Source organism: Dermacentor albipictus, chromosome 1, assembly GCF_038994185.2.
Source record: "Dermacentor albipictus isolate Rhodes 1998 colony chromosome 1, USDA_Dalb.pri_finalv2, whole genome shotgun sequence".
Lineage (NCBI taxonomy): Eukaryota > Metazoa > Arthropoda > Arachnida > Ixodida > Ixodidae > Dermacentor > Dermacentor albipictus.
In genome coordinates this window covers 156,414,478-156,430,039 of record NC_091821.1, presented here as the reverse complement: position 1 = coordinate 156,430,039, position 15,562 = coordinate 156,414,478, and the positions used below count along the sequence as shown (strand labels likewise).

Sequence of the window (15,562 nt, the reverse complement as noted above, 5' to 3'; positions counted from 1 at the left end):
TTATACACAACTAATTATGGGTTTTATTAGCATGCCCTTAACATGCATTAGTACATTTGTACATTCATGTAAAGTGCATCTGTTTTACAAAATGTGCACATGCTTTCTCAAGCACACTGCAACTGTTCACTGCAAAGAAGTTGGTGCTGACAGATGAATGCTTGACATGAACTCTACCCAACAATTGACTGTTTCACACTTTCAAGTTTGAGTCTAAGGCAGTAAATGAGACAAGCCACATGGCACAAGCCTACTTCAGTTATTTACGATGTAGTAGAAATGCATGGATAAGGTGAACTGCACACTTCCAGTGTGATCTATCTCTTTTATGTTGGCTTTGCTAATATTGCTGTTGCCTCATGCTTTTTTTTTCAAATCAAAATTTACAAACTTGCTCTACCTGTGAGCTTGGCCGGAACACATCAAGGCAAAAAAATGTCTTTCTCTATGGGGTCGTTCATATATATTGCTGTGGTAAGTAGCAATAAGCTTTTAATCTTTGGCTAAAGCTATGAAGACATATGAGAAGTATGCTCGCTCTCAGCCAGGATGCGCTTCAGTGCCGCAAGTATTTCGATAGAAACATTCAGTTTTCCGATGACTTTGTTGTTCCTTGTGTCAAGAACTGAAAGAAGAAAAAAACTGTATAAGTACCCGTCATTTTTTTTTGTGGAAGGTAACCAACAGTCGCAAAATGGGCTAAGATAGAACTTACCATCAACATCTTCTTCTATAATGTCCTTGCCGTACTTTACAATCTGTGAAAAAAAAGTCTGAAGCTTTCAATGTGAACTGGAAATAAGGCTCCCACAATTCAAACCATGTAACATTCGTGCTGACAGAATGTTGCATGTAACTTCTCACTTTTTTTTCTAGCTATTTGCACTGTGCATTACCAAAGAGTGAGGCACCTTAGGGTTCTTTTATATATATTTTAAATTCATTTGTTACCATTTGGAATGGTTCTCCCAGTGATGCTAGCCCAAATCATGCGCCTCAAGGCTCTGCACAAATTAGTGTTCACCCATTTTCCGTCAAAGACATCTTCACCACTGCTGCCATGCATGACTTCGTGAAGCTTTTAGGTCCACCAAAAAGCCTTTGAGCTTCAACAGAAAATGTCAAAATCATGGACGTTAAACATGGAAGTGCTTATGCCTATAAGGTATCACTGCTTACTAACAAGGCCTTGCAACTTTCCTGTTTGTCATTTACCACATTTAATCCTTTGTTACCATCCGTCAAAACATTTGCATCAGGGCACATACAAACGCAATCATAAAGGTGAAAGCCATTACTGGAGCATTTGCCTCAAAAAGAGACAGTACCCCACATTTGCAAGCAAATAAAGTGCAGCATGGTTGCACAATGCTCAGCCACTGATTGTGACTTGCAGTTCTGCAAGTGGCCTGCTCCTATGTGATCTGAAACTCTCTTGATGACAAGAGGAGTGCTGCAGGCCCCTAATATCCATGAGCCTGTCTCTCAGTGAGTAAGCTGCTCTAGCAAATTTGCAACTCTGCAGCCTTATCATAAAATTAAATTTTACTTGCCTGTTTCAAATCAACTATGGCGATACCAACATCTTGGCACTCGGCATCTTTGTTCTTGCCTAAAGGTTCACTCACCACTGTGAATTTTATGCTGAAAGAGTACAACACATGTCAAACACCGATTATGAAAGTGTTGAGCAATCTAAAAAAAAGTGCCAGAGCATACATGCATTGTTTAATGCTGTTCTAGGACATCCTGCACTAGCTCAGATTAGGGCTGGGCAATTTAATGATCAACCTGCTGATTAATCAATTGATACTTTCATCATGATTAATCTGCAAGATCCTGAATAACATCAGGCAAGTGCCGATAACCCTGCCTCGCTTGCTCAACCAGGAAGGGAACACAAGCTGCAATGTTCCAACTAAGGTAAAGCCTGTGGGTCTTGGGACAAAAGCCACCCATGCAACCTGAATTTCAAGCCAGTGGAGGAAAATTCAATGCTGTATGAGGACCTCTTCAGCGCAGCTGGCAGAACTGTTAATAAGCAGTGGAATTCCCTATGACTAGAGAACATTAACAAGCATCATTGCCTCTGCAGTGGGTCCTTCAATTGCATCCAAGTGAGCTTGATATGTCCACTCATGCAAAGTGTCGCTGCAAGGCAGGCAACTGACGATTCATTACACAATGTTAAGACACAACCGAAGGCAAAAAAAAAGTTCAAGATAGGAAAGAGCGTCACTTGCAACTAAGTTTGTTGGAAGCAGACAGGAACACATCTATAGGAGAAGGTATTCAATTACGGTTGTGCACAGTAATCAGAACTGGCGCATATGTGTTGTCCAGAAACGTTTTTCTGGGTGACACATATGCTGGGCGTACTGTCCGCATTCATGCTAAGAGCTTTTAACGTTCGACTCATTGCATACTAAGCTTGTTAAAAGGGCAATAGCTTCCATGTATCTTGAGGTGGCGTTGGTAAGGTCTTGTTCACATAAAATGCAGGAAAGTTGACTATCAGGTTGTACGGCTGCGCTCAGCCAGATACCCTTCATATGTCACAGTTGCAGAAACCCCCCTTCCGAACTTAAGGACAAGCGGGAAGCGAAGCCGTTAGTAGAGAAAAGGGCGCAGGTTGTTCCGTACATGCATAAAGTGGGTCACAACTTAAAAAAAAGTGGCCAACAGGTACAAAGTACCTGTTGTTTTTTCGGCTCCACGGAAGCTTGCTGGCCTGTGCCCACGCATCTCAGGCCTGCAGAAGCTGACCCTATGTGGAAAAACGCATGCAAGGCTGTATGTGACCTGCGCGGCTGACGTGGTGCACAAAATTCCACTTGCAGCAGGGTGCATATTGGCCAGATGGGTCGTTGTGTCAATGATGGGGAAGAGAACACGAGCTGTCAGTCAAGGATAAGATTAGTGCACATTTACCTATGCACTGTGATTCCTGCATGTGTGGGCCAGATCTTTCCAATATCTGCATATACTTGGTAGAAGCAAAAATTCCTTGGCACGGGAATTAATGTAGGCTTATTTTATCAATATGAAATGTGACGTCTGTGTAAGCGATATGTCTGTGGCTTTATGCAGCACAGACTGACAGTTTTTGGACTGTATGATGGGATAAAGATGCGAATTTGTTTCTTTTTACTGTGTGCAAAAGTACTTGTGCACCTTGCCACCTTTCCCTATAAATGTGATCCCGTCTGCTTCCAAAAAACTTAGATGCTCTTTCCTGTCTTGAACTTTTTGCCACCCTCCGTTGCGTCTTAACATTGTGTAATAAGATGAACCAACTAGCCCAACAACAAGTATTGAAGCAAGATAGTTAAGTGGGCGAATTGGTTAGGATTCATTGTTCTTTTGGTAACAGTGAAAAGGGGCACGGACAAAAGGAAGTAATACGACAACATGGGCACTGATCAAGTATTGAAACTTAAAATTCAATCAGCACATTTTTTTTTCTTTGGGAAGTTCATGTTCATAAATAACCAGTTTTGTCGATTTCTTTAGGTGATGTTTGTAAATCAACAAGTACAATTAGTCAGTTAATTGACTAATTGAAATTTTACTATCATTCAGATTTAAATTTTTAGTCACTGCCCAACCCTAGCTCAGATGCAATCCTAGCTCAACCCTAGCTCAGATGCACCACTCATGTGCAGAATCAACGTATCCATGGATGCGGTATTTCCAGAGTGTCCATATTTACTTAGTCAAGGGTTCGACAAAATATTGTCTGGCGAGGAGCAAACATTGTTAGAAAAAATTAACACTCGCCAAAGGAGAAAACCTTTTTTTTTTAAACTTGACGTTTCTAAAAAAAAGATTTTGTTTTCTCTTTTGGAGAGTTTGTTTTTTCTGACAATTCATATTTGCAACCAGCCACCTTAGGCAAACCAAAATTTGAATTAAAGCCCAAACTTCTTTTCTTGTATTCTATTCTTCTGCAAACACAGTGGACAGAATCAGTTTTAGCTTAGTATTTCAATATAGGTACATCAAAAAAGTCAAACCGAAAGTCCTGTAGTCCAATACTAAACGAAGACATCCCAACATGCTTGTGACAAGTCTTCCTCTGCTGTTTTGGTGAGTAAGAAGGCCCCAAAGATGGAGGGAAGGATGTCTAATGAAAGAGTGGTAGAACAAATAGCCGTACCACCGTTCTCATGAAGCTGATTGCTACGCTATCGCATGTACAAGGTGAGTCATAATTAAAGCCACACAGTTAATGTATGTAAACAAGAGGACACGTTTGCTAGTCTTGGATGGGCCATTGCAATGCAAGAGGGAGGTTAGCTCAGCTGCAAAAAGTTGAAAGGGTAGGAGTACCACGAACAGAAACCCCATGAGGCATCACTATGAGTAATGTCAGGACCTCTTCGGAGTTTTCTTCCTCCATAGCCGATGCTGTCAGAAACAGAAGCTGGTGAATGTGTGCAAAGCATGCTACACCCTATTGTGAATGCCGTACAACAACACAAAGCAAGCAGACTGCACATTCAGGTCAATTCCTTCAGAACTGCTTCTCGAAACTGCCAAGAACTGTTTTCCAACGTTGGGAAGAGCCCATAACAGCTGTTGCTATATTAAAGGAAAGACAAGAAAGTGCCTGCTGCCATTGGCACATGTTACAAAGGGGGAGCACATGATGACTGTTTTCTGATGGAATCATTTTAATCATACAAGCCAACCAAAACTCTTTGTAACATGTTGTAACCAAAACTTTTGTGCTCATCCCAATGCCAAAGTTGGCTGATACCATCAGCTGCACGGTTTTCTTTTCTTGGATGGTCATCCTCAAAGCCCCTTCACTATTGCTACCGCTGTCAGTTAAGTAGTGCCAACCTGCTCTCCTTTTCTGCCTCTTTTCCAACTGACAGAAGTGGAAGTGCCACCATGATGTTTCTGCCCATGGCCGCTGTCGCTGCTTTCTCCGTGACTGTACCAACGGTTGTATGTGCATAAGCTGAAGAGTAGGGATTTTGCTTCGATTAATATATGTCATGTACTGATGGTGCAAAAGATGCGCATTGTGTGACGTAAATTCAGGCTATGTGTAGGGGTTGAATGGACACTGCCTGAAAAATGAAGATGATGAGTGATACATACACGGCATTGCAGAAGCATCGAATGACGAACTCATTTGCCCATTGGGGCTCAGCGACAGCCTATAAATGTGCTCACACTCTCGAAACAGATGCGTACAGATTGCTTGAGCGTGCGTGTTCTCAGCAAGTGCGGAAACAACATGGAAAGCCACGTGGAATAAAGCAGCACAGAAACTTCCTACCGGAAGTGGAAAAACCGGAAATAGGCAATAGCGGAACCGGAACTAGGCAGCAGCGGCTCCTGATAGGTTGGGACTACTTAAAGAAAAGTGTAAGCTGATGAAAGAGCTTTAGTCATCCTGAACCGGCCGTGGTCTGGGCTCAGATGCCTGCAAAGTGCCATACTCCCCTTGTTTTTCTGCCACAAGGGGGCCAATGCTGACACGCAAACCTAGCCTGATGAAATGCTATAGACCCATTCGCTTCCCTTGTCACAATCCCACTCCAACAATTAGACCTGACCTCCTAGTGGGACAGGGGCCCTGCACGCAAATCCAAGCAGAGCCACGGGGGTATTCTGTAAGTGTCCACCTAGTGGACATGTCCTTTTCATCTGCTGCTGAAGTTCTGATTCGCTGGCTGTGGTACGCGTGGGAAAGAGACAGGTGCCCCCAGCCAATCAGCACTTCAGCAGCAGACAGAAAGGACATGTTCACCAGGTGGACACTTACAGAATACCCCACCAGCTGTGGTGTCATGCTCACATGCCTAAACTTATACCAGCTAAAGACTCCCCCCACCCCTTCTCCTCCCCTCCTTCCTGGAAGCTTTTTATGTGTGGGTCATTCTGTAGGAGAAGGCCTGCACCAGTGAGTTAACCACCGTGGAGGCTTTCAAGGCATCAGTGGAGACAATAGAGGGATTCTCCCACAACATCCAATAGATCACAGCAAACGTTTACTTTGAAGGTCTATAAGCACTCATCAAAGCCAAGGGCGACAATATTGAGTAAAAAAATTGTCTCCTTTGCTCTCAATACAAATGTGAGATGTAAAAAACTAAGTAGCTGTGGTGCACCCTGTGTGTCTGAAGGAGCTAGTTCCTAATTCCAAAAATTGCACCACCGCTTGCTCTTCGTCATTGTCCACTTTGCTGAAGTTGTTTTTGGTAAAATGACTCTATTTGCTACTTGAAGTTATATATATTTAGCCTAAAGGGTCCTTAAACCTCGTCTGATATTGAACACATTTTAAATAAATGTGCATTGTGTACAGAATGTTGTGACGATGATCTTTGGCAAATATGGCAGTGTTATGCCTGCAGGGAAGTCTCAAATTAAATAAAAAACAATCCTGTGCTCATCTCTGGGCTTTCCCAGTCCCTTCCTTGCATGTCAGGGACATGCACATGATGTGTCAAGGGCAAAAGCTGTCAACTGGTCAGTCAAGCAGGGACAAGACTGCCAACATGACAAGAGCTGGCTGTGTATTCTGAGAAGGGAGGCAGGAGCTTGCCCACTGTGCTCCACTAATCCTTCCATGAAGCTTCCATTCAGTTGGCATAGTGTGGAGGGCAATCAGAGGTGCACAATGGAGAACCCCTTCTTTTCATTGGCTGATGCGACTTCAGCTTTTGCTGCACTGCAAGGAGTTGGTGATAGTACGTAGCAAGGAGGAGAAAGCACCCGTGCGGAGGGTAATGAAGGCAAATGAGAAATCACGGTGGCTGCGTAGTCAATTATTAAACTAACTTTGCTATTACTGCATCATTTAGAAAAATTGTTGTGGCTGTATGTTCGTTGTCGGCTGATAAACGTCTACCGCTAAATCATAAACTTTCAAGCTCAGAGTGGTTTAGGGGCCCTTTAATGTTCACCTTCAGGGTTGCTTTAATACTAGCAATACTACCAGAGCTTAGAATTATTGCAAGTTAAGCCAGAAAGTTGCATTCACTTTTCTAATTGTGTAACTGCTTCTTAGGAATGATAAAACACCTTTATGGCAGATCTTAAAGCACTATTATTATTATTAAGCTATGAGGTTTTTCATTTTCAGCATAACAGAAAAATTTTTTCTTTTGAACAAACCGATATGAATAAACACATAACTGAGAATGGCACAAACAACGAACCTTCCCAAGTCTTGGCATTCTTGCCTCTAAGACTGTAAACTTCAAATATTGTCACTCCAGGCCTACATCAAAATCAAGCAGGGTGAAGAGGAACTATGTGATGTGCTCAAGCAAATGGCAGCTTGATTACCTAGCAAGTCTTTTCTACATCAGAACTGAATCTTCATATAATATTTCGTCAGACTAATGGGGGAATTGAATTTTAGAAATACTGGGCCCAAGGTTAGTGGGACAACCCACAAAAGAGCCTGTGTCCAGTGTGCACCCAGTGACACTGACACCATTTATTCAGTACACTAAGATCTCTTCAGCAATGAAAGCCACTTGAATCCACTCTTTATAAAGCTCTCAAAATCTTGCTATGATAACCAGCCTGTCTCACTATAGCCCTAACTATTTCATGCTTAGCAAGCAATGCAACATTACTAACATGGCACTCTTAGGGTTTTTAGATGACATCATTGAAGCCAGGCCTTCCCTCCTCTCCTGATGGCGGTTGGCATCAAGATGAACAACTGCAAGTCATTATAAGAGAGATGAGTTAGGCTGGCAATGACATATAATAGAACCTAGATGTAATAAACAAGCAAGGAAAAAAACTGAAGCAGACTCAACTCCAGTTGGCATCAACGTAATGCAAAGCATACTTGGTTTGGTAGAGAATGGTTGTCATGAATCATATAAGTCATCTGCAGCAAAAGGTTCATGCTTTTATCCTATGGGTCTGTCTGTCTATGTATATATACATATATATAGTATATGTGGATTGGCACATACGCAGTGGCCCAAGGGGCACATACCTAGTGCACAGGGTATGCGTGTTTCTAGAAATCTGCAGGTGCCTAAAGTAGAGTGAGTGAAATGTGCATCTGTAGAGCATTCTAGGAGCAACCTGAGCACAGCGGGACCACACTCAAGCGGACTGTCGCACTATCACAAGTTTAGCTGTTTTTCCTCATGTAAATCAATCATTATGTATGCTGAAATGAATACTACTCTTATTTCAGCCGACCGAAAGAAGCGATTCGTGTGTACTGGTCCTTTATTAAAAATTTGGAGGACGCTTAAGCTTTGCCTTTAAGAGCTGGACAATGAGAAAGGAGATAGAGAGCAGAAACATTAAGTTCAGGGCAAAAAGTACAGGTTGAAGTGAGGAAAAGTGGTGGAACGCGATAGCATTAAGGGGGTATGGTAGGGTAAACCCCCAAAAATCGAATTAGCAATTTTGGCACACAAAAATCAACTGCACTTTGAGGACGAAACCTGCAGAAGTGCGACCTTGAGCGCCTGCTCAAAGCGGTTCAAATGTCGTGCCTAAGTGTGCTGCGCACCCTGGCGTTTAAAAATGGCGGGCAGAGTTCGCAGGCCAGTTTGTTTATCGTTGTCATTCGGAGTTTTCTTCGTTTGGGCGTGTTTTTTTTTTTTTGCTTGTGTGTGTGTGTTTGGCAAGTAAATTATTTGTACTAAAATATCATATATTAATTGAAAAAGAAAATAAGACATCCACCTAATTGTAGCAATAGCCACAAAGGAAACCCATACGGGTACCGCGAAAGAAAAGCCTCACCGTTGAAGAAAAATCCTTCCTGTTCCGGGACACGAAACCGGGACTACCGCCTTTCCGGGTAGCTGCTCTACCATCTGAGCTAACGAGCCGGCTAGCAGATGGCAGGGCAAAGTCAAATTTGTCAACAACTCAAAGGAAGGGCAGGAGTACGACATAATAGTCCTTTGCAGAAAAGAACTATTATGTCAAACGCTGCCCTAAGACAATGTTTGTTAGTGCTTACACATTGAAGACAGCAGCTAACAATGCTGTAGCCTACTACAATGACGATAATTCTGCACGAAGAGCTGTTCTGGAGGCCCTTGGAATTGTTCCAGGTGTGTTTTGTAATATTGCCCTCGACAGGATGGACAAAGAGCGTGTTGACAGGGAAGAATTATTTTACTCTGCCAAGAGGAAGAAAGGACAATGGATAAAAAGGAACACTAAGAAGGGTCTTGGAGATACCTGCAAGAAGATCAGCAGTGAAATGTATTCTCCTGGGTCAGTTTGAGCATCCCCAAGCAGTATGCGAACCTAAAACTTATTTTTTTTCACAAATTTTATGAATTTCTCAAATTCAATGTACCTTTTCTCAGAAAGTATTCATTCCATCCCAGTGAAACTTTGTACACATGTACTACAACCAGTCATAAATATTCTGAACTAAAAAGATCTCTGATCATATGAATGATAACACTGGAAACAATTACACTCTAAGAACCCCCTTTGTAGTTCTGTGCATGCCGTGATATTTTTTTGGGGGGTACAAACTCGAAAGTGGACATGACATCTCTTTAGTTCAGATATAACCTATGAGTATTTAGAATAACATTGTGTAATATCATCACATTCCTTTGTGTGGTTGCAGAGGAAAGGTACATTAAATAATTAAACACACTTAACATATTGTGAGTGGGCCACAGGAAAGGCAAACCATCTAGACACAAACAAAGTGTTTCATGTTGTACCCAAGAACATCTTTTGTAAGCATGTGAAATTTGATGCGAATATCTGCAGCCGTTTCTAAAATATGTTAAAACTAACATGTACCATTTACCCTACAATACCTAGTTAAAAGATCTCAGACTGCTTCTCACGCTTCCCAGCAACTGCAGCTTATGTAATTGTAATGTTTACCGGAAAACGCTGGTGGCGAACGCTATGCACGAAGGCGAGCTTTCTGGTAGAAATTGCGTGGGCCACGATGCAGTAGAGGCGAGCACCATCTGGAGGTGTTGCAAAGAACTGGGTGCACCTCTTTATGGCTTTTCAGATTTGCGAGCGCCGACGTGCGCAAATCTCAGAGGCCATGGCTGCTCTACGAATTTTAGAAACACTGAAAAATGCGTTTGTGCTTGAGTTTCTGCGTAACAGAATTATGTTTTCTCGTATATTCAAATTACAATCCGACGCTATCATGTCTGTAGGTTGTGTGTAAGTGGTACTTTACAATTTTTCTGACGTATTTTACTTTGAGAAATTCAATTAATTCAGTAACTTCTCTATGCTACATGGAAGGCCTGCATGGTTGGTTATGCATGGTTTGAAATAATTTTTCTGAAACAACAGTCGATGTTGAACACTGGACATGGGGCACCGATGCTGGATTTTCTAAGACACGAGGCCCTTAACGCTATTGCGTTAAAATTAAGACGTCAGTACGTAGATATCAGGGAACTTGACATCAGCCGCTTGTGTTGAGCAATTTTGCGTTTTGTGAAAGAGGCCAGATATCCGTTACAGAATACTGGGTTGAACTTGTCAAGAATGCTTCGCATTAAAAGCAATAATAGTACACAGACGCCTATGCAACAAGGGAACAACAATTTGCAAGTAATAAGTCAGAAGCTGCAAAGGTGTATGCGATGTGAAATTGTAGTTCAAAACAAAAGAAATTCTATTAGTCTGGCCTGCTTTCAATAATGCAACAGGAGGGTTCCCATGCTTTTAAATGTGCTACAGTACTTTAGTGAAGCAAATCTTATAAGCATGGATTCTGATAAACATGATTAGTTAAACCTGGTAAGTACAAACAAACTTTTTAAAATAAATTGGGCATACATTCTCTATGTTTACCATTATCATCACAAACAATGAACCCTAAATAGCAATGTTTATAACAGCTATGCCAAGCAGCCTTAATTTACGTAACTGATAAGCACAATCTTATATGAAGAGCATTAAGACCATGCCCTGTGATTCGAAGCCTCTTTTCTGCAGTAGCATGATTAGTATGGAAACAAAATTCTAAGACTTACCCTTTCTAAAGTTGAAGGCAATTCGTTGCGGAGGTTTTGGCTTTGGCAGGGCAACTGGTGTTTCAAGTTCTTCTGGGGAGCAGTCGAGAAATTGGAACTCAACAAAAAGCATCTCGACTGACTTGTTTTTCAATACTGCAGCACCAGGCAAAAATCCCAAGTTAATCACTGAGAAAACTGCAGCATCTGAAATCTAGAGGACAGACAGGAGAGTGAAAGAACATGTTACTGAATAAAAAAGAAGTGGCTTAATTTGGCAAAATCATCAGTGAGATTATCCAAAGCACGCTGCGTAGTTGAGGCTGTTGACAAATGTATTTAGTAACCACCATAAGTACAGAGTGTATCAACTACAAAATGCAACAGCAAAAATGCCTTCCTTTTTTCCACACAAGGCAAGGTTTAAAGACCAACTGCAACTGAAAAGCCTAGATTCAGATAGTTTAGATTAAGAGTAACATATGTGTAAAATTTTACGTTTGAAATATGAGTGGATGCACAGGAAAGACTCACAAAAAATATAGTTCTTGACAACAAAACTGAAAAAAGAAAATGCCACCATTACAGCTTGCCAGAAGTGACACATGACTTGGAATGTGTGGCTTCTTGGCATGAACTCTGAGATAGGGCACCACCTGCAACTGCACACATCTTGGAGGCAACATTCTGGGACTTGCTTTGTATCTGCATAGCACGAGGTGCACGCATCTGCTTAGGTGCTATTTAAAGGCTGCTAAGTAGAAAATTATACAATTAGCAACACTGTACATTTGCCAAGATTGCTTCTGTAGTACATACTACTAATTTATGACCAATTTAGCCAGAGTAAAATTTTGTTGTAGTTGGATTTTAAAGGGCCCTTCACCACTTGAAATTTTGGTGATACACTCTATGCTTTAAAATGGCATCTATGGATAGTATTACCTTAAGAATCTAAATAGGTTCATTATTGTAGGAGATAGAAGAACTTGAATGCCCTGTTACCATACAGCCAGGATGCAAGCACAACTGCCAACAGAGACACTATCTCCCTCTGCCTCGAGTAGCATCCACAAGTGAAGTTCCTTCTCCGCCTTCTCCCATACCGGAGCTGATGGTCTGCACTGGGTTCACGTGACAAGCCGTACCTACTTTTTTTTCTTCTCTTCCTTTTATGCTGAGCAGCACATTTCAAGTGGCTGTGTTTCATATTGGACAATTTGCATAAGTAGTGCGCCATGGTGAATGATGCTGCCAGGACTGCATTCTACACCATGGCATTTGTACGTGTTACCTCGACTCTCTGGCTGGGAGTGCCGCTTCCTCAAGAGGGAGAGCATGAGGCATTTGGTTTGAAATTGCAGCTGTTTTCGTGGCGTACAGTGCTGTAATACTTTGCAGACATGATCGTTAGCGTGTCAAGCATGTGCTGCACTTGTCTGTTTAATCTGCCCAAACATGGCGAGGGGCCCTTCAACACAATATCAGTATCAAGTGAGCTGAAATATTCGACTACACTGCACTATAGTTAATGTATCTTTTTCAGCTGCTGACAAAGCTGTTGCTGTGCACCTCATCATACCATAAGACATGCAATGATAAGATTTTCAGCTTTCTGTGACCTTATAATATTAAATGGTATAGCCCCAATTACCCCCTACATAAAGCAAAGTAGATGTCAGCTGTCTTGTCTCTGATTTCACTTCTTATGCTGCTAACAAATGCAGACAGCTACCCAAAAAGTGATCACTCAAAATGTATTTTTTTAAAATCAACATTCCTTAGTTGACTGCATGTCTCCAACTAGTAGTAAAACTTAGAGGTGGGCCAATATCAACTTTTTTGAATACGAATCGAATATTGAATAGCTAAACGCAGGTGCATATATTTACAGCAGGAATATTTATTTCGGTATAATTAGGTACCATGCCTGTAGTTACTACCTAGTGCAAATGACAGCTAGCTTGCATTACTAACAAAGCCTGCATTACTGGCAAAGCTTGCATTACTAATTTTGTTTCAGCACTGCTCTGAAAACTTTTGTCACTGTTCACTTATGATAATTTGATATACTTTGTTCAGCAGACAGAGAACAGTAACCAGACTTTAATATTTGGTTGTTGCAAAATATTTGGTCAGTTTGTAATATTTGCAAATATACCAAGCCGTTACTTTTCAAATATAAATAGGAAAAGTTAATGTGTAGTATTTGATTTATATTAGAAACTTCCAATATTCACCCACCTCTAGTAAAAACCCATGAGCCAGTGGCTGAGTATAAACATAGCTGCACGTTCCAAGCAACTGAGCAGCTTCGCTCAAGGAACAAATGCTGCTGAAATTCACAGAAGACTGTGCTGTGTATAGAGAAGGCAGCACGGATGAACAACTCCACAAGACATATTTGCCCCAAATGTCAAGAGGAACAGATAATTATGGCAAGGGTTGTGCTCCACAGCAGCATCCAAACTCTAGTTCCCTTAAGGATGGGAAGCCTCACTCAGTTTTTATGATGGAGAACATATGACCACAGCTCACACTTCTATTATGTTTTCGACTTCTCCTCTACATGAAGCAGTGGTTGTACAGCCAATGAGGAGATGAGCACCAGTATGACAAACAATTTCAGGAAATAGGCAGCAGCCTTATTTACGCAGCATATGCAGAAGCTTTTGGAACAATAGAAAATTCCATGGTATACGAGAAAAAGCAGCTGCGAGATGTATTTTAAAGAGGCATGTAGTATTGTCTTTTTCTTACCCAAGTGTTTTTTTAGTTACTTTACCTGGATGAGGAAAAAAAAGAAAAGCAGCCCTCACGTTACTTACCCAACACCACACATGGCTGCTCTACATGCTTGGGCTCACCTCTACTATAATCGGCTCATTGTTGAAGATGCACAGAAAAAGCACATGAATGAGATAAAACAGTAATGTCCTCCAACTGATCATCTCACTTGTGTGTTTCTTTTGTATGCCCCCAGTAGTGCATCAAGCTATATTTACTGTGCCAGTATCTGCACCAAGTAGAGATTCTGAAGCTACCAGGCTGTCTGCTCTCAGTGCCAAGCCACTGAAGTATTTTTGTGGGGGAATATGTGACCAAATGAAAGGGAGTCAAAGCACAGTATGATTTCAATGCAAGAGAAATTCGAGAGACCTACAGTTTGGCATGACACATGGTTGTAAAATTGTAATGTTCTTTCAAATGAATGCGTCTTGTACGTGTATAGCTAGTATGTCATGTGATGATGACAGGAACATAGACTCTGCCTATAAGGGCATGTATGCATGCATACATTACCAAGTGTGATATACTGGCTAAGTTAATGGCTGGTCTCTTAGAATGACATACACTAAACAATATTGGAACATATTACATATGTAAAATATATATGTGGAATAATTTTATTCCCAATTCAAAAAGTTGTGCTTAAGCTGTTTAACAGACTTAAATCCTGTAACACTCTTAAATGTGAGGCTGTCACAGCTATTTACCAATTCAGTGCATCCATCCTTAAGCATGCAGAGATGTAAGCACATAAGTGTTTGCAAATTTTCTTTCTCAGCATCTTGTTTAATTAGTATTGCAATTTTCCAAAACGTACTAGTCTTGCAAGCTTGCAACAACTTTGTGAAAGTCAGCAAACCATGCAAAAGTATGACTAAGTTTGACTAGTCCCACATTGTGGATAGGCATATAACCTTAAATGTGTCACTCCTCTTCAATGCAGCTGTTTTGACAACTACTACTTGTCCATTACTGAACTCTTCAAGACTCTGACTCTCTTCTGTAAGGTTGCTGTTCACACCAGATGCACTGCTGCCATCTTCTTGCCTCTGAACTTTGTTGGCTTTTACACCTGCTGAAAAACACATTTACAATGTTAAATGCAATACTGACTGTGCAAGGCTACAAAAGCATCCATCTTGCAAGCAGCTCTCAACAATACCAACAAAGACAAGTTCAGTCCGCTATATGTTAAGCCTTCTCAAACATAGGGCAACAAAACATGCTAGTTTGTGCCTATACCGTTACATTGCATGATATACTGAATGCTCATCAGAGATGGTAATAACTGCTTGAACATTAACCAAAATTTATTCATTATTACACAGCTAGGATAAACACGATATTTTAGAATTTCTAAAAATGAAGTAAATACGATAGGTGGAACACCAGCTGTTGGCAAACAATTGCTATTGCAAAAGAATGAGGCTTATGGAAAATGTAAATCTGCTACCAATGGAAGCCAGAAGTTAACTTATATGCCTGTGAAGTTTTGAAACAGCAACAGTTATAACTTGTCTCTGATTCCCATTTCAAGTTTTTGTTGTGTTGTTAAATATGCAAAAAAAAAGAGAAAGAAATTCTACTTCTAATATCCTTAATTTACATATTTTGTGTTTTGCATCATTCATAAGCTGCGATGAAAGTGCAGAAATGTGATTTTGTAGCTAGTTGCTCACAAGCAACTACTGCAGCAAAAAGGCTGGTGCAGAAGCAATCAATCACATGCCCTATTTAAACTACTTACAGTTTTCCTTAAGATTTCTTTCTGGGCGAGTTGGTGCATACTTGACATAAAAATTGTA

General features: G+C 41.0%; 1 protein-coding gene across 6 annotated transcripts in view; it reads right to left on the bottom strand.

Annotated features, from left to right (window-relative positions):
* Positions 1-15,562, bottom strand: part of LOC135916559 (protein fantom-like) — a 65,177-nt gene continuing 49,615 nt past the window's right edge. For 4 of the 6 annotated variants that reach the window (XM_065449982.1, XM_065449985.1, XM_065449984.1 and 1 more), the window contains 6 exons: positions 14,672-14,832; positions 10,989-11,181; positions 7,612-7,696; positions 1,554-1,644; positions 716-758; positions 1-625 (listed from right to left, as the gene is read on the bottom strand). In XM_065449982.1, the coding sequence (XP_065306054.1) occupies positions 510-625; positions 716-758; positions 1,554-1,644; positions 7,612-7,696; positions 10,989-11,181; positions 14,672-14,832 (689 nt within the window). In that variant the 3' untranslated portion in view covers positions 1-509. The remainder of the gene's footprint in view (positions 626-715; positions 759-1,553; positions 1,645-7,611; positions 7,697-10,988; positions 11,182-14,671; positions 14,833-15,562) is intronic. The other 2 variants (XM_065449983.1, XM_065449986.1) reach the window with 1 other exon arrangement.